Source organism: Parasteatoda tepidariorum, chromosome 7 (assembly GCF_982258835.1).
Source record: "Parasteatoda tepidariorum strain Cologne lab strain chromosome 7, Ptep-v5.0, whole genome shotgun sequence".
Taxonomy (NCBI): Eukaryota; Metazoa; Arthropoda; class Arachnida; order Araneae; family Theridiidae; genus Parasteatoda; species Parasteatoda tepidariorum.
In genome coordinates, this window is record NC_141761.1 from 14,017,814 (window position 1) to 14,042,822 (window position 25,009).

Here is a 25,009-nt window from a genome sequence, read left to right on the forward strand (position 1 = left end):
TGATATTTCTCTAGGAAAAAGTGTTACTCGGAAGAAAAAAAAACATATATTCTTGGGCAATGGGAAGATTTCCCTATCATGATCTGTAGCTGAATAATCTCCAAATATTTGCAACTTCCGGGCAGTGGTTTACAAGGTACTGGACACATTACAGACGAGGACCAACTTGAAGGATATATATCTCATGACCTCCAATCAAGTTTGTTTATCTTTTTTTCTTTAAATTGAGATTTTAAAATCTATTAAATGCATTGGCAATTGCAGTTTGCACGACAGGTTCTTGTGATATGGAAAAATTCCTGGAGAGATTTCATTTACTATCCAGGGCTTTAGTTTTTGCATCAAAAGCTGGTTTTAACACGACATGTCAAAAACCTGTCGAAAAGTATAATAAACTGTTTGTCAAAATGTGGCAAAAACTTATAAAAACCAGTGACATGTTTCTTTTTTGTCATTAAAGATATTTTATTAAACATCCATCTACATAATTATTTCAATCATGCATAATATTTGCATTTTAATTACTAATATAATTATTATTCATATTATACATCATATATTAAAAATGTATCTAAAATAATTTATTTGCTTTCTTAATGACTAATGTATTATTTATATTTTAAGGTTATTATGTTTGATATATTATAACTGTTAAGTTTACATTACAGATAATTACTATTTTTCTAATTGTTGAGTTGGTAGTTGTTATTCGTCTGAATATTGATGGTACAATTTAGACAGATTTCTTAGCTTTCTTAAAACTAAAGTTGTCACTAATAATTGTATAATCTTAACCTGCGTATTTTTTTTGTAATTCATATTATTTGTTTTTCATGCTTATGTGTGCAGCTTGAAAAAAATAATCAGACCACCCAGTATGATTTTTGATCTAATGATCAGATCTTCACATTCTCTGACTCAGTCCTCATGGTTTGAAAGGGTGATCTCAAATATGGCAATTAATTAGTGCAGATGACATTTTAAGGTACAAAATCAGATGGATTAACGTATTCTGAAGAATTAGGATTTCTGACCCACAATCGTGGAAAAGGTCCCAATAATTTGGTCTGGAGAGTAGTCCAAAATTTGTACCCCTTGATGTTAAGTTTTATATTTCGAATATTTCGTCATATCTGAAGAACTTTTTAGTCGAATTGAAAATGTTTTGCCCACAATTATTAAGTTTGTTTATCCAACGATAATTCGATGCAAAAAAATAACTTGCATATTTTATTTACAGGGGTCTGTCCAGACCGAATTTACTACCGTTTAGCGGTACCTTCACAAATTCAACTTTACGAAAAACGGTAGTTTCACACATTTAATTTTAGGAAAAACGGTAGTTTCACAAAATACTTTTTCTTAAAATTTTATTTTTGTATTCCTTAAGAAATGATAAATCCATATTCTTGCCATATTTTTGTGTTGGATTTTTAAATATAATTTTTAATTTTTCACAAATTATGTCTAAATTTTCACAAAATAGGTACCTCTCAGAAAAACCTAGACAGACCCCTGATTTAGCAATAATAATCTAAAAAATTTTATACTGTAATGTGCACAATTATATATATTTTTACGGAATAATTTTGCTATGTAATCATTATATCATTTACTCGTATAAATCGATTAATTTTTTTCAATCAATCGGTTAAAGTGCTTTATCAAGTTGATAACAATATTTAGTACAGTTATTAAAATAAATTTCCCAATACTCCGGTGATTTCACTAGCTTTGATGAAACTGCAGATTTTTAGGAGCCTGTAATTTTAAATTTCTGGGTTCTTTTTTTTTTTTTTTTTTTTTTTTTGTAAAAGCAGGTCTCTATTTGAAATTATTTAAATATCTCTATTTTAAAAATCTGAATAAAATGTAAAAATTTAAGAAAAACTGTGATTTGCAACTAATTCCGTAATAGTTCAACTAAGAATTTTAACAAGAAGCACTTTGCTAAGCATAAGATAAAACTACATCTGTCCATTGCTTGTGTGCAAAATAATTTAAAAATGAGTGTATAATATTTGGTAGCTTCAGCATAACTTAATATGAAAATATTGTATTCACACAAATTTAATCAAATAGATTATTCTCAATAAATTTTAGTTATCATATAGGTAATTCAAATGAAATATACTACTAATAAACTGCAATAGATTTGAAGTGAAAATTAAAAATTTGACTGTAGCAACTGTTACATCTGTTAAACTCTGACTTATTTTATTAGATCTGTGAGGAGGAAGCAAAATTTACTTCTATTTTTTTTTATTTCATAACTTTATTTATTATACTTCATATATTTCAGTGACTGCACTTTGTTCTAAAAAAAAAATCATAATTTTTTTCAATTTCTATATATTTTTCTAGTAGTAAATTAGATAAATTGCAATTTTGCAAATTCTTAGTCATAATTATTCAATATTTACTATTGATAATCAATCATCCTCTTCACCAAAACTTATGATTTTCGACAGTGATTGTCAAAACTAAAAGGGGGGTTAATGTCAGAACCATTGAACATCATAGTTGATCACTTGTTATTTTCTATGTTTATTTATTTATAATTACTTCACATTCATATTAGCTAATAATTATTTTCTTACCTAAAATTTTAGGTTTCTGATATGAGTGTTAAAACTGTGTTTAAATCTGGATAAAACAGTCAATTGTCTAATGCATGCCAACTTTGACTTTAGCGTTTTCTCCACTGTTAATAACCTTGTCCTCTTTGCTTCAATTTTGATTTTTTTCCCCAGGCATGAAAATTTACTTCATTTCAATGAAGTAAGCTTTCATGTCTTTACTCAAAAACATTGTTATATACTTTTCTATGGATGTTTAGCTGAAATTTTATAACATTTTTCTATTCTCTTTCAGAGCATATTCCCAGTTAAATAGTTTGAAATGTGCACTGGATGATGAACAGAGGTTCTGTATCTATTTATCCTTGTGGTATTGGTGGACAAGAGGGTACGAAAACATGGTATTTTTCAGTTAGCTAGGCACAAGAAATTTAATTATTTTATTTAAATTTTTATGTGTTAAAAAAAGTTGGAGGTCTACATTTTTCATCAAAAATATTTGTTTATGCAGGCAGGGTTCATACAAACTCCTTATACTCCTTAGAAACTCCTTGGAAATGAAAAAGTCTCCAAGGAGTACTTGGAACTACTTAGATTTCAAAATTAGTCCTTAGAAACTCCTTAGATTATTGTGTTGCATAGATGAACTTACTAAGTCCACTTATTAATTTGCTGTTCAAGCAGGGAAATAAAATGATATGACTTAGCTGTTAAAATCTAATAGTTTAAGAAAAACTTCCGTAATAAGAAAGAAAAAGTTGAATTGCTAGAGTTAGAAGAAAAAAATAACAGCAAATAATTTGAATTTTACATGCTACGAGCAAACTTAATTAATGATTTACTGTGATTTTTTTTTGTATGAAATGCCTTAGATTTTGTTATGTATTCAAATTTAAAAATATAAGATTGGTATGTTTTTATGTTAACCTTTAACATCTGTACTATGTATTTATTTATGTGTGAAAGTGATAACTTTATTTTTCTTGATGAAGTTTGACAAAGTCAAGATTTATTTCAAAAGGGTTAGGAAAAAAATATCTTATGTGAAATATACATTTTTGCAAGTTCCTTATAATAACTGCTTTTTAATTTAAAGAAAGAAAAAAACTGTCTAGTTATCTTTTACACAAAGTTTTTAAATTTTTGATAAGTCCTTAAAATTTTGGACTCCTTGGATACTCCTTGGATTTCTTCTTCTGGTCTCTGTATGAACCCTGATGCAGGTGTAATTATTTCTCATTTTTTTGCCGTTTACTTATATTTTGTGGCTTTTTTTTTTAAACATAATATTTACTTTGTAAAAGGAAGATATAATAATTTATATTTATTAAGCATTTCTATGTTTAAAATTTTTGTTTTTCTTTTAAATTGTAGTTTTGACTAAGTATGGTAAAATAATAAGCATTTCATTCAAATTATTCGTTGATGAAAGTATTTTATTTAAAGTCTGTTTATTTTTATAGATTAGTTTTTAGTTTTCACATACAATTTATTTAATGTTCCTTTTGCTTTTGTTACATTGCTTCAGCTAAAAAATTTTTAAATCTTTACAAAAATTAATGATCAATTTAATAATTTATGCTCGCCATTTTAAAGTTTTTATAATATTTTTCTCAATGTTTTCTGTCCATTAAGTAAATAATTCTATTGTGTATTAACTTCAAAATTTGCATGAAATAAGAAATATTTTCAAGTCAAAATCTACCATCCTTTTTTTTAAGCTCTTAATTATTAAAGATTGTTACTAATTGAAGATTATTATGGTCTTTGGTGTAATATATTCATAAAATTTCAGTTTTATAGCTGATTTCTTTTATAGCCAGGCAAGAGATTCATCTGACTTGTCCCTGGGCAAAGTTTCAAACTTTTTAAACTTTAGAAAAAAGTTCCTGAATAAAAAAAAAATCTTTAGTGTCTATTTTTCTTAATATTTCTGCATTATTTTGTTTTACTTTACTATGTTATCCTATTTAATCATGATAATCTTTGGTTTGTTAGACTGTTAATGTGCACAAATTATAACTTTAAATAAGTATGTAAATTATGAAAATGAGTTTTACATACTTTTTTTAATTATTTTTTCACGAGTTGATATGTGTATTTTAGCTTTTTTATTTTTTTCTCACTCTTATAACAAGCCTAGTTAGTGACTATAATAAGCTATCTGATTGGAGGAAATAGTCATCCCTGGGTTGGGGAAGCCTGTTTCAGATGCTTCAGACTTTTCTATTATCTAGTAGAACTTAGTCAGGCATAAATTATAGTATTATAAGTTTTTAAAGTCACACCAAACAATAAAAATTTAGAAGACCAATGGGAGTACTATTCTTTTAGTGTACCGTGATCTTAACATGGTAGATAAACTTGAAGGGGAAAAATAAAACTTTATGTTTGCATAATTTATGTTATGGTACACATGCTATGAGATAAGAGACAGCTGCATAGAATAAAAAACAGAAATCGGGACACATAGAATAAGGAAACTTCACTAGAATTTATTTGCATTAATAAATATTATTAAAGAAATTGCATTTTAAGCTCTCTGTTTTTAGATAAATGCAGTTTTCATTGACTTCTATCAACATAAAAAATTAAAACCATACACATGGATATCATTACACTGCAATGCATCTTATACATACACAGTCCAGTCACATTAATGTGACCACCTGTCAAAAGCCAGAATAACCACCTTTGGCAGAGCGGACCGCTACGAGACGTGCAGGAAGAAAGTCAGTTAGGTTTCTGAAAGTGTTCACTGGGATGTTGAGCCATGCCGACTCCAGTGCCATGGCCTGCTGCGCTGGATAATGCGGTTGAGGATCCATGGCACGAACAACCCGATCGAGGTGGTCCCACAGATTCTCGATTGGGTTTAAATCCGGTGAGTTTGCCGGCCAGGGGAGTACGGTAAATTCATCCTGGTGCTCTTCGAACCACGCACATGCACTGCGAGCTGTATGACACCTCACATTGTCCTGGTGGTAGATGCCATCATTCTGAGGAAAAATCATCTGCATGTAGTGGTGGACATGGTCCGCATGGACAGATACGTACTTGTACTGATCCATCGTGCCTTCCACAATGATGAGTGCACCCAGTGAATGACAGGAAAACATTCCCTAAACCATAACGCTCCCTCTTCCAGCCTGCAGCTTTCCGGCAATTGTTGCAGGGTGTTGCTTTCAGACGTTTCACTCCGTATACGCCAACGTCCATCTGTCCCATGGAGCATAAAATGTGATTCATCGGAAAAAGCCACCTGTTGCCACTCTGTGGACGTCCAGTTGCGGTACTGGCGTGCAATTTCCAGCCTTCGTCACCGATGAACAGCAGTCAGCATGGGTGCATTAACCAGGCGTCTGCTGCGGAGGCCCATGCGCAGCAACGTTCGCTGAACAGTTGTTGAGGATACACTCTTGGTAGCCCCTTGGTTCATCTGGACGGTCAGTTGCTCAACAGTTGCACGTCTATTCGTCTGAACACATCTCCGTAGCCTTCATTCGCCTCTGCCATCTTTGGCCCGTGGTGCACCACATATGCCACGCCGCTTGTTTTGTATAGTGCCATTTTGCCATGCACGGTATACTTTTACCACGGCGGTACGCGAGCAGTTCACAAAATCAGTCATTTCCAAAACGCCAACGCGCCAATGACTGAAATGCTTTTCGATGCCCTAGGACATCCAATATATACACTACACTGTAATGTGCTGCCACCTACACTCTGCGATTGGTTATTTCACTTTGACGTCGAAAGTAGGTGGTGGTCACATTAATGTGACTTGACTGTGTAAAAGGGAACTTAACTTTTTTTGTTGACTAATACATTGTCCAAAATAGTAAATATCATGTAAAGTAATTTTTATCAGCAACATTAAGAATAATTATTATAAATATTAAGTATGCTTTTACCATTGCTATAATATAAGCTATGTAAAATGATTTTTCCACACTATCCTGTTCCTCACTATCCAAAACATTTTAAAACTATTACCCCATGATGATTTAGGAGTACTGTTTATTAAAATTTAGTAAAAAAAAAAAAGCTATAATATTTGTAAATAAATTCAACATGCTGAGTAAAATGTTGAGATTAGATAATAAGAAAAACTGTGAAATTAACAAAATATACTAAAAATTAATTATCTAAAAATTCCTAAATAAAGTAAATTTTCAAAGCCCAAAAGATATTTCTTTTAGCTGATAGACAAATCTCGCTGTCAGTCCACAGAAAGCACATAAATTTTAAATTTAAACATTTCAATTTTAAATGCTTCATCTCATGGAAAAGGGGGTGGGAGGAGAAACCTTCCAATTGTAGCCACTTTCCAGAAAAATTTAAAAGCTGGTAGCAATTGTCATCCAAAAATATTTGTAAATTTATGTTACAGCTGATAAATTGTATTCCTGAAATATCCCTAAAATTAAAGCCTTTAAAACTTACAATAACCTCATTAAGTAATTGGTGCCTCTTTTAAAAATTTTCCAAACTATGACCATCCTGCAATGCACGGATGAACTTATTTATTTCTATAATATTCGCTACCGAAACCTTCAACTTATAAAAACCTTCTACTTAATAAAATTAGAATTTTTTTTTAAAACATGGAATTAAATATAAATTTTTTTTCATTATTATTTTGCTAATTCCTAACATTTCGACAAATTTGGCCCATGCATATAATTTGGGTGACATTTGTAGAACATTTTACGAAGATTGTTGCCATATTGGCATAAACCTTATAAATTTTAATCAAGTTCATTGCAGTATTTAGTTCTTATGATGCCGATCTATTTAATCAATCCAAAAAGTTAGAAATTTCAAATTGTTGATAGTTTCCCACAACATATATTTATTTTATTATATATTTTATTAATAATATATTTTATTTTTAGGATTAAATAAGTCTTAATAGACTTCATCCTAATGGCTGTGATAACGTTGGGGCTTCATAGCTATTGTTTTGCATCGAGACTCTGAGTCCCGCAGTGAACTGACTGATCATCAAGATCCCAATAGAACACTGAAGTCAAGCATCACTGGCTGGGGTCAGTGTGCGGGTGAGTAACCTCTTTGATCAGCATGCAAAGGGACCGAGAGTGTGCTGTATCGGTCCTCGTTAAACTGTTTTAAGCAAAGTGGTTGACTTTGCCTGTCATCAGGCTACCGAAGTAGAGGTCATCTCCTCTCCAGAGGATGAAAAATGGTGATGGCATGTCTTCGAATTATCCTCTGCGATGCTTCCCAGATTGTCGCTAATAGCCCATAGTTCAGATCTAGTGGGACGTAAACTAACAACTACTGAGACTCAGATGTTCTGTATTTTAAAAAATTTAATTTAGAACTACCTATGCAGTGTTTTCATCTCAGAAAAAAGATGGGTGAGAATTTCTCACCCTTTCTCAAAAACAGGGTGAGATTTCAAAAAGTTAAGTGAGATTTCAAAAAAAAAAAAAAAAACACAAAGAGACTTGAAAAAAAAAATAATTTCTTTAATTATAATGCATTTTTAACATCTTCTAATTTTTAAAGCATTGAATATTTTTGCTACATCATCATATGGAAAATGTTCTACATCTACTTTTTCATCAGCTATTCTCATTAGGTTGTTCAAATGCGTATTTGTTTCGTTTTGATCGTTTCTACCCACATTTGTTTCATTTTCATTTGTCCGTTTCGGAGTAGAAGATATTGGCTTTACAAGGTATTTGTCCATCTTACATTAACGAGCAAAAAATTTGAACGTCTTACATGAAGAAACCTTACCTACGGTAAACACGTGGTTGCAGAGAAATGCGTTCTGAAAGAGGTTCCGTGGTTCGGAAGGATTGTGTTCTGTTGTTCTTGATGGTTCTGAACAATACTGGTAAATAGGGAAGCTAGATAGGCAGATGTTGAAAATAATAAAAGATCCAGGAAGAAAAGTGAAACGGATTTTATTCTAAATGGCGCAAATGAGAATTTTTTTTCAAAATGCGAGAAATTCGCGAATTTTGAAATTGGTTTATAGAATGCGCGAATTTCTCGCGGTAATCATTTTTTAATGCGAGAATATAAAAAAATATGCGAGATTCTCGCGTTCTCGCGCTGTAGTGAAAACACTGCTATGTATAATCATTTGTGTGGATCGGCTCTTCTTTGTCGTTTGTTTTCGCTCTCACTTTTATGTCATTAATTTATGTAAATGCCATCTTTAATGTAAATTTAACTTCCTACGTTTGCTTTAAAATTAAGTTATTTTAAATGACCTCGGCGCTTGGTGATTTATTATTTCTTATTTAGCTACCTCTGAGTGTAAATTTTTTTTTACCCTTAGGTTTATATTTTATTTAATTACCCATATATATTTTATTTACCTGTCCACAGTAAATTTTGTTGAAGATCATTTAAAAAAAATAATAAAATTCTGTTTTCAGTTGTTTAATAGCAATTTGTTTTGTTCATTAGTATATTTCCCTTAATTTCTTTCATGAATCATAGTTTGTCCGTTTAAAACAAGGTCAAAACAAAAAAAAATTTTTTTTTAAAAAGATAAAGCCTGGTTTTCTTATAATTTTTTTTTTTAATAAACATCTTTTTAAATAAATTTTCTGCTATTTGTGTGAATGTTTTTAGTTTAAATATTGAAAAATGAAATAGAAATTCTCACATTTGTTACAATTTTGAGTTTAATTGATAATTGGAATTCACCTACTTGAAATAGACATAAATCTGCAATTTTTAATTGTTTATGTAAAATTAATTTTGTCCCTCCCCAAAAAAACAAAAGCCTATGTAAAAGAAATTAAAGCAATCAATTTTTAGATAAAATCATAACTCTTAAAATGTTTAAAATAAAATAGATTATTCCCTGTTATGTTAGTTTTTTTGTATTAGTTAAATTGTGTAATTACTGAAAGAATAAAAGTTTTTCAAACTTTATTTTTACAAACTTGTTAAAGATACATTTTTGCTGCAGTCAAACGTATAAACAGGAATGAATTACTTTTCTAAATTTTATTTTAACAGTTTAATTTCAGAATTATTTTTCATTATTTAGGTGAACAAATTTGTATTGTATTTATGCAGTCTGCTTATATTTATTATTATAATATTTAAAATTGCTATTTTTATACTTTATTTAAAAAAAAAGTTTAAGAAATTGTTTTTAAATATTTTTAAAATATTTTTTTTTTGTTTATGCTGAAATATAACAATAAGAACATTGTTACATTTAAAGCTAATGACCAAAAAGTAATTTTTTTTTTGTGTTCTAAAACCATTAAGGCTGAAATATACTTTTACAATTTTAAATGTTTGTAATTATGTAGCCCATTTATCAATTTTATTCTTTTCATCATTTTAATTATATTATTTAGTTGAAATATTACATTGTCATGTTTCTCCCATGATGCTGCATTTTAAAATTGCATTGATTTCACATTTCCTTGATCACATTGATTCGAAGCAACCAGGTTGTATAATTTTTATTTGACCTATATCAGTTCTTAAAAGCATGTCTAAGCAATAACAAAAATTATCTAAAGACGACTGTTATAACTATAAACTTATGCTCACAGTAATTTGGTTTATATGTTTTATTAATATTCATTATATGTACAAAATTTTTTGTTGCTTAATAATTTAAAAAATATGCCACAACAAATTTCTTTTAAAAAAATAAATAACCAAGATGATAGACGTAATAAAATAAAAATCTTAAAATTAATAAATATTCATATTTTTCTTTACAACAAAAGATGTATAGTCATTCATAAATTCAGTTAGATTTTGAGAACTATGGGTCTCTAAGACTTAGAAAGTTTGCTGTTAAAGAAAATCGTTACATATGTTTGAGAAATCAAGGCTGATTAAGATTGGTCAAACACCTGCATCTTAGAAAAACTGTGTAATATGATGCTGAAAATTATTCTAATTTTCTCGTTAAGCTATTTAATTAAATATTTAAAGTTTTGTCTACCATCTCAGATAAAAATATTTTAGTGGATCTGCTAATAACCATTTTTTTTTTAAAACTAATTCCAATTTCTCAACATTACTTTTGTTGAAGAAAAAAAATAGTTACCTCAAAAGTCCTTGAAAATCATTAAATAGGAAGTAAAGGTTACTGAAATTTTTCACGACTGGTAGACAGGGTTTAGAAAGTTATTTTTTCTCTCATAAAGACCCAAAAACCAGGTGTTTTTTTATTTTAAACGAAAGGTTAAATAGTATTTTATATCTAAATGTTATCTTAGTAATGTGTGAATATGTATATATGTTGTGACGAATTTTAATATAAAGGAGAATGAGATATTCAAGAAAATGTATTTTTTCAATTAAGAAATATTTAATAAAAGATTGATGAAAAGAAATAAAATTGATAAATGTGTTACATAAATATATACACACATATTATAGTAAAGGTGAGTTTTAGTTTTGAGCGTTAGAAAAACAAAGAACTATTTACTTTTGTGTCATTTATTTTAACATAATTGAGCTTTAAATATAACAATGTTCTTATTGACATATTGCAAAATTATGAAACATTTACTTAAAAAATATTTTAAATGAATTTTAAAATAATGAATGTAAGCATAAAATTCAAATTTGTATACAATTCAAATTTGTTTATCTAAGTAGCAGAAAACAAATATGAAATTGAACTGAAAAAATAAAATTTAGAAAAGCACCTTATTCTTGTTTATACTTTTGTTAGAACAAGAATTACTTTTGAATTTGTTATGGTCTAATTTATTTTAAGCATTTTTACAAAACCTCATGTTTTTATTTTAAATTTGCTTACAATACTTTATTTTACATTGGTATTTTTGTGAAAACTCAAAACCCTAAACATTTGAAAATTGCAGTTTTGTGTTTATTTAAAATAACAGAATTTAACTCAAAATTTCCAAAAAGGTGAGAAAACCATCTTGTCACTTCGCAATATTTAAACAAATAAAAAATCAATATAAATACAGGAAAATTTATTTATTAAAAAGATTCTTTTTAAAAAATATTCTGACTTTGTTTTTTCTCTCTTTTTTTTCTTCTTTTAAATCATTTGGTTTAAACGGTATTGTTTTAAACCAGCTAAGTCTGCTAAAGAGGTGATTGTGCTCCGGAAAAATACCGGATTTTTCGCTAACAACACTCCTGAAGTTTCTGGAAATCCTAGGTCCAGAAGCTTCTAGAAATCACCGATCATGTGTAAAAATTCTTGTCTCTTTTATTTAAAAAATATTAGAACTAGAATTTATACTTGGCGTCTTTTATTTGTAAATATTTTTTCTGGCAGAATAATAAATGTGATTAGAGATAAAAGTAAACTTATAATTATTCATTTAAATTATGCTGTAAATAATTTATTTAGAATTTAATGTTTTGAAAATATAAATGATTTAACTTTATACAGACATTAATTTTTTGAAATGCGTCATTAATGATTTTAATAAGAAAGTTTCAGGATTTTTGAGTTGGGATCACAATCACCCCTGAATAGTTCAACAAAACATCGGAATAAAAATCCAGATAAAGAAATTATATTTAGGAAGAGAAATGAGGCAAATGATTGTTACAGTGATCAAGAGTTTTATGGATAAAATGTGATAATTTTCATTTCTAAACATATGAATGTTGAACATTGTTTGATTGACATAGTCTTTTGACATTTGCTTAAAAACTTATAAAATAGTTGGTATCTAACGTCTAAAATTAAATTAAGGAAATGAAAATAAAATACAGGGTCGCCACTCCACAGGGAGAATAGGGGAAACCTGGAAAATAAAGGGAATTAAAAAATCAACTAAATTAACAGGGAAAATGCAAGGAATATTTATTTCTTTTTTTACAAAATGTTGTCCTCTTTAAGTGCAATCTATGGGGTATTTAAATATAGTTCAGTTATACTTTACTATTTTATTTGCTGTATTTTTATTTTTTTTTATGTATGTTAAACTGTTCCTTATTTAAGTTTTTCTAGCAATTAAAGCTAGTATTAGTTATCCTGATATAGCATACAAATTTGCGCAGTAATTGTGTGTTTCCTCTTAGTATATTGTGTATAATATATACAGGGAAAACGCAGGGAGCTTTTTTTTTCTTCCCAAATTTGAGTAGCAACCCTGTAATAAATCTATAAAATAACTTTTTTGCTCTATGATTTATTCTTAATTATTTCTTTTAAATTAAATTTAGTAATTTTAAACTATATTTGTGAACAAAATGTCATTCTTTTTCTCGTGTCTTTAAGTAGATATCTCATTTTATCAATTTTTGTCATCTAGCTGAACAAGTCAAAAAGGGGCGAGTAGTAACAGCTTAACAAATAAAGTCTTGGCCATATACTCAACTGATGTTATTTCTTGACAAGATTGGAAGTAAAAAAAAACGAGTATGTTCATTTTAATTATGTCATAAATTAGTTGTAGTATTTTAGTATGCAATTTCCCTGAATTAATTACACTTGTTTCAGATTGGATTAATTAGAATAGTTATGAGTGTAAATTAAATAATTTGGTTTCAAAGCTCAAAATATTTTGAATTTTTTTTTGAGGTCTTACAGTTGTGTACTGTTAATTATATTTAATAACTGTTAGCCAATTATCTTTAGTGTTCATTTAGTTTTGACTTCTAATTGATCTTGCTTTTTTTCAAAAACTTTTTCAATTTATGATCAATAGAGAAACAGGTTTAAGTTCATGGTATCTGCACACCAGGAAAGTCTTGAATCTTGGTATTGAACAAAATTTGTCATGAAATGTCTTGATTTTAACTATTTATTTTAAAAAAATCATGGATTCAGGGCGCCCAAAAGTCTCTCTTTTTAAAATAGAATTTACTCCCTCGCACACACACAATTTCATGATGTACTGAATATCTGAATTTGTAACAAAATCCCCACTCACAGTCATATTTTATTAAAATATAAAATGTTTTTATTGTGTTCTTTAAAAATTATGGTGTTCTTTATAAAAATGAAAGATAAAACATCATTTCTAGAGCGAATTATCTTTTAAACTTCTGTGATTTCAGAATTTTTGTTATTATTTTTATTTTATTTTATCATTTTAAAACTCTAGCTGAAGCAAGCCAGTCATTGGCCATTTTTTTTATTCTGAGAAGAGAACAGAAATATCAGGAGTATTTCTTTAATCTCCGATACACAAGAAAAGCATCTTTAAAATATATTTCTGCAGTAAAAAAGAGGAGAAACAAATTGCTTTTGTATTTTTTTCAGCTATTTTATTGCTTCAACTTTTTCTTTACTCTGTTTTTTAAATTTAAAATAAATATGAAGATGCAGAGTATGAATTTTCGTTATACCTATCATTTCAATTAATGTTATAATGCTTTTTTAAATTTATTGTAGTGCTTTTGTCGGAGAAAATAGTAACTTCGTTAAGTCATGGAATATTCTTGGAATTAGTCATGGAAAGTCATGAATTTGAAAATTTGAAATGTAGTAGATACCCTGTAAGTTGCAGCCTATTAAACAAAATAATTCATGAAACAAAGATTTTTTTCTGTTTGGAAAGTGATGATGTCCAATATTTCTGTGATGGACAATCAAATATCTAAGTAGGCCAGGCCCACCGTAGCCCTTTGAATAAATGTACATGTTAAAATTCCTGTTTGTGTGTAAATAAGAGCAATAATTTACACTTATTATGATTTTTATCTTATTCATTAATTTATCCTTACTATATTCTCCATAAAACATTTCTTAGTTAAAACTTTATTGATCTTTCTTTTTTTCTTTTCTTTTATGATAATATCTCAAAATGGGCTAATACGAAATGCTATTTAATAAAGTGATGAAATTAAAACAAAATAGAAATTTCGCAAATTTATATGAAAATGACTTAAAGAATTGTGATAATATCAATCTAAAGCTAAAATTTATTTTTATAAATCAGAAAATTAAAACTGATACACCATTAGTACAAAAAAAGTAAAAAGTTTTAAAAAATATTTTTGTAATTTTTTATAAAAATATAAATTTTAGATAATTTTTTATTTCTGTACATTTTTGTATTTCCAACAAAGTTTATTTCAATAGTTGTATTGAAGTTTGTATGATGTGGAAGAAATATATATTATGATTTTTTTTCTTTATTAATGTTTTCTTCATTAATGTTTTCTTCATTGGTTTTTTTTTTTTTTTTTTTTTGCAAGAAATAAAAAATTACATAACTCCGATGCATAGATGAGTTTCTGTTAACTGTAAAAACAGTTACATTTTAGAACTATAATTGATTTGAAAGAGTGAAACTTGAATAAGATTCAGTTTGTGTTTTTTCTAATCATATATTTTCTTAAATGTAAATAATTAGTAAGATCTATCAAAAAAGTCAAACATGGATGAAATGAGTCCAGTTTTATTTTGATAAAAGTATCTATTGTTTATTACCACTGTCTCCCTTTATACTTTTTCCTTTGAGTTTGTATAGCATTTTAAATTTTTACTTTTTGTTATTCTTATTTCAGTTCTTATACAAACTTTCTCAAACAAAATATTGAGTCAATCACTTAAAAACAAAGCATGCCAATAATTATTGCATTAATGCTCCTGAAGATTTTGCTCAATATCAGTGTAGGTTCTTTACATGATCTTCTCATGACATAGTGCAAAAAGTTACACTGGTTGTTATAAATTAAGGAAAAATGATCAAAAATTATATCTGAAAAAGTTAAGTACAAAATGTAGTACAGTACAGAACCCGTTATACGGAAATCAGAAAACCAAAAAACCGGAATGAAATTCCATACATTTCCCCGCCATTTTCAAAAGAAAACATTTTTTTTCCTCATAAGATTTTAGGATTTTTCTTTCTACTTTGAAAGAAATTTATCTTGCCATCATTTTGGAAATAATCATTAGTGTATTACTTCGTTTTAAGATTATTTCCAAATTTGTTTTTTTTTTTTTTTAGTTCGGTTTAACAATAAAAAAAGACGGCTTTTTGTAGCGATTCAGAAAACCGGAAAAATCAGTTATCCGGAATAGCGATGGTCCCGATCGTTCCGGATAATCGCTTCCCTACTGTACATGTAGAAAAGTTCAATAAAATTGACACGCTGGAGTGCACATATTAATGTATAAAATAACATGAAGTGATAATCCCTGTGTCAGAATCATAGAGACACGCCGTCTGAGCACGTTAGAGTTCTTGCGAAAAGATCTTTCTTTTGAAAGGTAAAAAAAATATATATTTAATTTTCTTTTTAGAAATTTACACATAATATTTGAATTATGCATATGGATAACCAATTTTTGACATGCTCAATTTACGCCGATAGTATCGTAAATCAATATAAGGTTTTAATTGTATTTTCAGCAGTTATTGATATTGATTTTCACTTGGATATTAAATATCCCCATATATTTGAAACAATACGGAACATTCGTATCGTGCATTTGAGTATTTACTTTTTAAGGTGATAATTCTATCCTACTTTTTGCAGTTATTGCTATTGATTTCTCCATTTTTTTGAAATCTGATATTTTTTTATGCGCTGTTATTTATTACAATAAGGTAATCTTGAAACGAAGCATTTGAGGAGCCTGATTCGAAACACGCATTTGTGGAGCCGGATTCGCATGATTTTGTAGATCTTTGGATTTCATACTTTTTATTAATTCTTTTATTGTGATGATTATTTACAAAATGCAAAGTAGGAAATAATTTGTGTCCACCCCACCCCTACAAAATGAGAGAATATCACCCATAATATTAAAATTAAAAATTATTGCATGTTTTATTTAAAAAATATATAAAGTTTTTTTTTTTTGTAAGCACAGCGATTTTGTTATCTTAAATTTGAAACATATATGATTGTTATTCTTAAAAGTGTCTTGCAGAAAGATATTAGTGCTAGAGAGTTTTGTCGCAGATAGCTCGAAAAAATTCTGCCGTAAGGGTGATAATTATTATGGTATTACAGAAATAAGCCTGTGTAGCATCAAATATTCCCAAAAAATCTTTGAGATGTATACTAAAAGGCTGGATATTTCCAAATCTTCTGAATATCCATGAAATGTTCCTCTGAAATCCAGGAGTTACAACTGTTAGATATCAAACAGATATTTGGGTATTGTGACATCTGTTGTATATCCCAGAAACATCTGACACATGCATGTGACTTATCACAGATATCCATGAGATATCTGAGGGACTTCTTTCATTTATGAATTGTATGTTTTATCTGGATATCTCAGATATATTCTTATTGGATTTTAGAGCAATTTCCCACTGTACATTTTCCACAGACATATTTCTTGTAATTATTATTATTTCTATAATTCTTATTATTATTCTTATAATTATAAGAATTATAATTCTTATAATTAATATTATTTCTTATAAGAACTTGTGCTGTCTTGATTGTTTTGACATTTTTCTTTGTAAAAACTAACAATTAGTTAGAAATGAAATATAGCTATCAAAATAAAATATAAGCTACTTACGAAAACAGTTTTTGCCACTTTTTCTTTCACAAAAATGTCAAAATCTTAAATTTTAGGCACTTTCTTGAAATTTGAATTCACAGTTATTCTGATTGAACTAATATGCAACAGTCTTAGTAGAAATGTGCAACTCACCGAACGCAATACATTGAACGCGCTTTGCATCGTAATTTCTGATCCGATAACCTTATAAAGCTATAAATTTTTCTCCCGGTCAAATGACTGGCTGTGGTAGAAACAGGTATATGACAAGTATTATTCGAAACAAACAAAATACCAAAAGAAAAATATAATATTAACTGTATATAATTGTTAGAAAAAGTCATGAAGTCAAATGTTAAAAAATTATAAGTTGATAAGCACATTTTCGATGCAAAAATTCTTAAATGGTCATTTTACCGGTAATGGTATGTTTAGTGTTAAATTTGAAGTTCTGCAAATTATTCATGATTTATAAATAACGATGTTGGAGAGATGTGTAAAATAAAGTGTTTATGATAAAAAAGAATTTAGTGTATTTTGGAAACTTTTGCATGTAGAGAAAGAATCAAATTAGTAATTTTTTTTACTGACAGGGATATTTTTTATCATAAAATCAAACAAAATTATGTAATCATTTCAAGGCTAGATGGTCATTCGTGATCATACTACTTTTATTTATTTTATTTCAAATTTATAATTGCAATAACTTTTTTTTATAATGATTTTTTATAAAGCATCAGTAATTGTAAATCTGTGTCTGTTTAACATTTGGCTTTGTGTATTTGGTAACAGAAAATTTGTGTTCAGATAAATCTGTTACAGTGAATTCTGTAATATGAAATTGTATCTTCAACAATATAAAATACACTTTAATTAAATAATATTTATGGTAACATGGCCCTAATATTTTGAATAGAAGTACAAACTGAATAAAATTTTCAGTACAAATGCAAAGTAATTAAAATTTATACTTTTTAAACTAGATGAGAGAAAAGTTAATGACAATACTGTTTCAATCAAAAAAATGCTTAATTTTAATCCTTTGAAATTATCTGAAACCATTTGTTTTTACTTTGTTTTGGCAATTTTGTAAATGAGCAAATTTCAATTATATTTCCAGTCATAATAATTATTAGGTAATAATTTGTAATAAATCTTTTTTAAAATAATTAATATAAAAATTTTGTAACAAATATAAGTGCCTAGTTCCATTATCCTTAGAGCATAAAAGATTTTACATCAACTTATAATGCTGTATGAATTTAAATTAACAACTACTTTCTAAATTTACCGTAAAAAAAAAAGGAATTTTTTTTACAAACTTTTATTTAAGTTCTATATCAAGTTCACTTACTTAATACTTGGATTCTTAAATTTGTTTAAATGAAGTACGAAAATCATAATGTGTTTTAACCACCAATATTATGGTATAAGTGTTTTTCTTTTAATTTAGACTGTTTCAATTGTGTCCAATTTAAGATGATTAATTTTAACACTTACCTGTATAATAAATTTGAAGAAAAAAAAACGTAAAATAAAGTATGCTTATCTTTTTCATGGGTGGAGCATAAAACAAAATATTATTGATGCCAGTGATTATTTTTTAATGGTGTTATTATTAGTTGCTACGGGTTTTGTGTTAATAGGCACTGTTATAAAAGGTACCCAAATTACTCTTATAGAGACCTGATGTAGCTAATGTTTTAATATACTTCTTGAATTGTGTGAAAAAGCATAAAAGATCAAAAATGCTTTCAAAAAGAATTGATCCAATAAATATTTAGTGTTAAATTTTCTTTTTTTAGAAATATATTTTTATTTATTTTATTTTCTTTTTTCTTTTTTTAAATTTTTTTTTATTGATACTTTATATACTGCTGCAGTAATAGGCAGCAAATTAATTATCTAATTAGCAATTTTTTTATAATTAACCTTTTTAAATATTGACTTTTCTCTTACTTAAAAATGATTTATTATGGCTTAAGTTTGTTCCAATGATTTCGTGGAAATTTTTTTACATTTTGACAAAATGTTTTTGTACTTTTAACTTTATAAAATTCCCCAAAAATTAGTTGGTTATAATTTAATAATAATAATAGGTTTTATATAACACTCTTTTTCTGAAAGCTTTTGTATTCCCATTAAAAGAAATCTGTGAATTATTTTTTCTTAGCAAACCAACCAATCACTTTTTTTTTACAATCACTAACAGCTATGTTTATTGACAAATTGTTACAATTGTTGCATTAATGCTAATTTTTTCTATTTCATTTTAACCTTTTATAACATATTTTAATTTAAAAAAAAGGCTTTTTTTAAGAACTAACTATATACTAATATTTAATTTTACTCTTTTGTTGGTCAATACATGATTTTTGATTCAAAATTTTGTACCAAAACATTAAAAAATAAATAAAAAATTTTGCCAAATTGTCAAAATAAATTATTTTTTTCAAAATATGTTAAAAAAATAACATTTTGAATAAAATATTTTATAATTTATAGACACTTTTCTTGACTACACTTTATTAGAATAAAGAAACTGAAACCTGGAAATTTTAAGATTTTTATCTGGAAAAATCAGGGAAATTTGAAATCTGATTTGAGTGGTCACCCTGTGAAATTATTCCTAGATTGCATTTTATGCAGTGGAATTATTTAATATAATGATAAAAAAAAACATTTGTAATGTCCAGTTCCATCTTGCTTAATAAGTTCTCTTCCCCTTTGAACTTAGAGAAATTGATTGTTTTAAACTCATTCAAAAAGTTTAAAAAATAATTTAGTATTAAATATTACAATGCCCTGTTTAGTGTTAAATATTACAATGCCCATTGGAAATATGAAAAAAATATTGCTAAGAGCTTTGCATAAGAATGAATTAAACTTTTGCTAAGTTTTATATTATTTTTATTTGATTATAAAGTGTGAGTTTAAATGTGCAAAAGAGCAAAGACTGGTTGCTTATGTCTGTAGGAGTGCAAATAGTAGCATTATTTCACATTTCAGTCAAAAGTAAAACATGTTATAATCCATTTTATTTTATTTGAATTACATAAAATGATGAATAATTCCATAACAACTGCATTTTTCAGTTACTGGATTTTAATATACAAATGACTTTAATTAACATATTATTTGAATTAAAACACTGATATCTTTCACAAAATTAGTAGTTGGTGCTCTAAGAGTCATTCAAGTCAAGTAAATTGCATTTTTTTAAAATTAAAATGTTTTTTATTTGGGTCAAAAGTTTCAAAGAGCATGCATTTCTGAAATAAATAGTTTTTGAAAAATGTAACACAATGTTAACACACACAAGAAAAAAGAAAAAGTATGTCTTGTGACACCCATTCCTCTAAAAGTATTTTGAATATAGTTCAAATGTTGCATTACCATCAGTATGTTTTGATTTATTATTGCATATATACTCTTTCTGGCTAATAAAATTACATTACTTTTGATAAGTAATGTTATATATTGTTAATATATTGATTAATTGTCTTCCTACTTTATAAATTCAAAAGTTATATTGGCAAAACATGTGAAATAAAAAAGAAATCTTTTTATATTTTAAAATGAAAATTTTGTGCTAATGGGAATGTGTACACTAATATTCAGAATGATATTCTCATGAAAATTCTCATGGTAAAATAAGTTTATTTTAGTGATTACTGTTCCTATGCAATGTAATTTACGAAATAGATTATTTCTAAATAAAGTTGAAACAGAATATGTATCTATATTTAAGACAAAATAAATAGCAGTTGATATTTTTTCAATTTTCTATTCTATATCTTTATTATTCTATAGAGATTTATTAACTTTTTTTAAAATTTTGGTTTGGAAAATAGAATGTCTGTTTTTAAAAGCTATTTGTTTTAAAGTGAAAAATAGTGTGCCACTATATTTTATTTTTTAAAAATGTAGTTGTATGCTACCATATTTTTTACTTTCAAAAATTTAATTTTAGCATAAAAGGTACATTGGTTAACGTATTATAATTTTTTCTCATTATTAAAATATTGATTACTAAAGTGAATAATAAATTTAACATTTTACTTGAAATTAAACTCACCTAAAAATTTTAAATAATATGTGGAACACAAATTTAAATTGCACTTTTAGTTGTCAAACTATAGAGCCAAAACTTGTTAGGTAGTTAGTATCTTTATTTATATTTTTCTATCCGAATTCACATTGTAACGTAAAATAAGTTATTTAATACTTATTTTAAATTTCATTAATATTTGCATAGTATATTTGCATTTGCATACTTATTGTTTTGTATGCATTTATTTTAAGCTCATTTAAAGATGATGAAATGGCCAATATTTTCAAATTTTTATTTCATTTAGACATGATTGGAATGTTTTTATATACATGTATTTAATGCATTATTTATTTATTCACCCCTTGTATATTTTATGGTTCGTGATGTATATTCTGTATACCTAAATATTATTAAATCAAATGATTAAACCCAGTTAAAAATCATTACAATAATTCAAAAAATATAAATAATTATTGAATAAAGTAAAATAAGTCTTGTTTGACTCAAAATTGTACTATAAAACAATCATTAATGCATCCTATTTCTTTTTACTAATTTTAAATTTCTAAAATTTTAGCCTATCAAATGATAAACAGCTGAAAACTTTTAAAAATTTTTAAAAAAAATAGTTATAAAAATAAACAAATGATTGCTCAAAAATAAAACATGAAATGATCGTGAATGCATTATTTCTTTTGTAGTTAATTTATGATGTCCAAGTTATAAAAAAATAAAAATTATTTAAAATAAACATTAGATGTAAAATAAAAAGCAGTTTGCGCATTCCTCTTTTATCCACGTGCTCATCATGCTGCATCATTTTATTCTAAATTTGGAAATAGTATATTTTTGAGATTAAAAATAATAAAGCTGACCTTCAGCTGAAAGTGGGGATAAACTTGGCCTTTAAGATAGATCATTTTACCATTTCACTCATTCGATTTAGAGAATGACTTGCATATTTTAAATTTTTTCTTCACGCCTGCAGCAGAAAAGAAGGGATCATACTTCTGTCGATCTTTGTAAGAGACTATTAGCGGCGTGATTGAGGGAGGTGAATTCATTAATGGCTTCTTTGGTTGAAGGGTGGAACGTATGTTGCATTATTGTTACATTCTTGCAAACTGTTTTTCACCTGCATTAATTCTTTAAATCATTATTGATCATCAATTATAAAAATAGATTGCTGCAAAGCATAAAAAGATTAAGAATAATAATGAAATTTTGGAGAATCAATTGAACAAAATAGAATTTTTTAGCTCAAGTATTATTATTCCAAAAACAAATACTGCATAGGCTGCCTCATTGGGTACGCAGTGCATACCAAAGTTTGATGTTTATAAATCATAAATGCCATGGTGTATCTCTGCAAAATTACGCTATGTATATCCAGGTTTTTTTATGCATTTGGAAAAAGTATCTCTTTATTTTTTAACTACTTGCAAATCTTATCTTTTAAGAGTAAATTATATTTAAAATTATTAGTTACTTTTTTCTTGATTTTGTTAGATTTTATAAAGAACTTAATTGAAGATCTTAGCTACCATGTATCTTGCGCTCATCAGTTTTATTAAAAAAAATTAATAAATTTTAAAACTCTTCTCGCTTTTATAAAGTAATAAGTAATTTTTTGTAGCTTATGCTTTCCAAGTTATTTTTTGTCAGCTTTTAAAAACTTATTTTTGCTAATTAAAAATATTTATACTAAATTTCGTTTATTTTATTTTAGGTTGAAGGATGCTTCTGACTGCAGCTTCGTATATTGGCACCATGCTGTTTTCCCTACTGATGTTGTTGATCTGTATTAAAATGGCACTGACACACGATCAAACCTGATACGGGCATGTAGATTTTGTTGTTATTACTTTAATGCTCTGCATGTGTGTGTGTGTATATATATATGTATATATATATATATATACAGTGTAACGTCCCATATCCGGACGTCCCTTTTCCGGAAGGGTTGATTTCCCGGACACTTTTTAACAATCAAAAATAAACAAACATTTCTTCATCTTCCCCTCTCCTTATAAAAAAAAAAAACGAAGTCTTTTGACAGGTTTTTCCCCTTCTCAGCTTTTAGAGATCTATGCATTGAACCCATAAATCAACAGAAGATCTACTAAGACCATGATGCTCCTCCTCTGGAATGCAGGAAAGTTGTTTTCAAAAGAGCACAACTGAGTCCCCTCCCTCCCCCTTCTTTCTATGCAGCTGGCTAGTAAAAGAGGCATTTCCTGGAACCTTTTTGAATGTTAAAGTGGAGGGGGAATCCCCTTTAGACACACAAGAAAAAATAAAGAGAACCCAATTAGCATGCCACGCCTTTATGCTTGATTGATAGCCAATGATGGGAGAGAAAATAAGAATTTGTCACTACCCCGCCCTCAACTTGAATGACAAGTAAGGAGGAAATGAATTTTTCTTTTCCACCTACCCACCTTATTGAATGAAGAGAATTTCCCCTTCTTGCTTGAATCGTTCTAGTTTAAAATGGTGGAGAGAGCAATTAATATTTTCATAACTGGGAATTTTTTTCGTTTTCTATATTTATTTTTAGAATAGCAATAATTATTTTTTTTCTAATATTTTGTTTATGATTGATTAGCTATCATTCTAATACTAAAACATTATTGCCCGAAAAATAATGTTTATTTATTTTCTGCTTCTTAGATTCAGATCATTTTAAGCTTTGTTTACCTTGGAGGTCAATTATACAGAAAAATCAAATATACGGACTTCGGAAAGTCCCGCCGATTCCGGATACGCGACTTTCCACTGTATATGTATGAAGAAAATTAAGTAAAACAATAAGTTTTATTTTTTAATAAGTTTTTTTTGCTGTTGTCCTTTTTGTATTTCTTTATTATGCTATGGTTTAGTGATCATATTTAATGCACCTTTAATGCTTTCTATTATCTACTATTAACTTACTTTCGTTTTCCTACTCATTCCGTTTATTAATTATTTTTCTAATTTCGTGTGGTTGGGACATTGCGTGTGCTTAGGACTTTGCTCTATGAGCCTGTTTTAATGGATTTTAACAGTTATAACAATTTAGCGCCTGGTAAAAAGTATGTTCAATATTTAAAAAAAAATATGTTTGATATTTAAATTATTCTTCATGTTGTACACATTACGAAGAGCCTAATTCAGAGGGGACCTTTGGATCGACATCCTGCTACTCTGAAAGCGGAAGCAAAAGATTTTTTGAATTACATTCAATACCCGAAATTTTACCGTCTTATAAAGAGTATGGTGATAAAAGATGCAAAACTTGTCCTAATATTGACCACAAACATACAATTCTTAATAACGATGGCTCCAAATCGTTTTGTGAAACTAAAACTGTTATTTATATGTTAACCTATGGTTTTTATAATATGAAATATGTTGGACAAATCAGTAACTCTCTTAACATTCGAATTAATCAACACCGTTCTGTTATAAACAGTAATAAAATTATCAATAACCAGGAATTGAATCATTTTAGAGAACATAATTTTAGCAGTGTCAAAATTAATGTTTTAGATATAGTAGAAGATTTAGATTTACGACTACAAAAAGAAAATTAATATTTACTTTTATACAAAACAATTTTCCTGTATGGGCTAAACAATACTTTCCAACATACACAGATTAACTTAAATAACTCCTCAACTTATTCACTTTTTCATATTGAAGATAAGCTTACAAATTGAGGTAAATGGGGATCAATAAGTAATAGAAACTCTCTTAATGGTGACAAATTAAATAAAAATTTTGTTTCTAATTTGGAAAAAAGTTTTTAATAATCATTATAATATTAAACCAATCTAATATTTTGTTTTCTCCGTTAAGAGTGTTCGGCCTTAAATTCAATTTGCCTCATCACTAGAGGGCGCTATTATTCATGTTTTATTCTTTCTATTAATTTTGTTGTTCAGTGTGTGTGTAAATAAA

The 25,009-nt window shown here is 27.5% G+C and overlaps 1 protein-coding gene across 1 annotated transcript in view; it reads left to right on the forward strand.

The window, feature by feature from the left end:
* The first annotated feature begins 2,915 nt into the window (after positions 1 to 2,915).
* Positions 2,916 to 25,009, forward strand: part of LOC147806874 (uncharacterized) — a 28,042-nt gene continuing 5,948 nt past the window's right edge. The window contains exons 1-2 of the mRNA XM_087168620.1: positions 2,916 to 2,980; positions 22,797 to 22,868. Coding sequence (XP_087024746.1) covers positions 2,916 to 2,980; positions 22,797 to 22,868 — 137 coding nt within the window. The remainder of the gene's footprint in view (positions 2,981 to 22,796; positions 22,869 to 25,009) is intronic.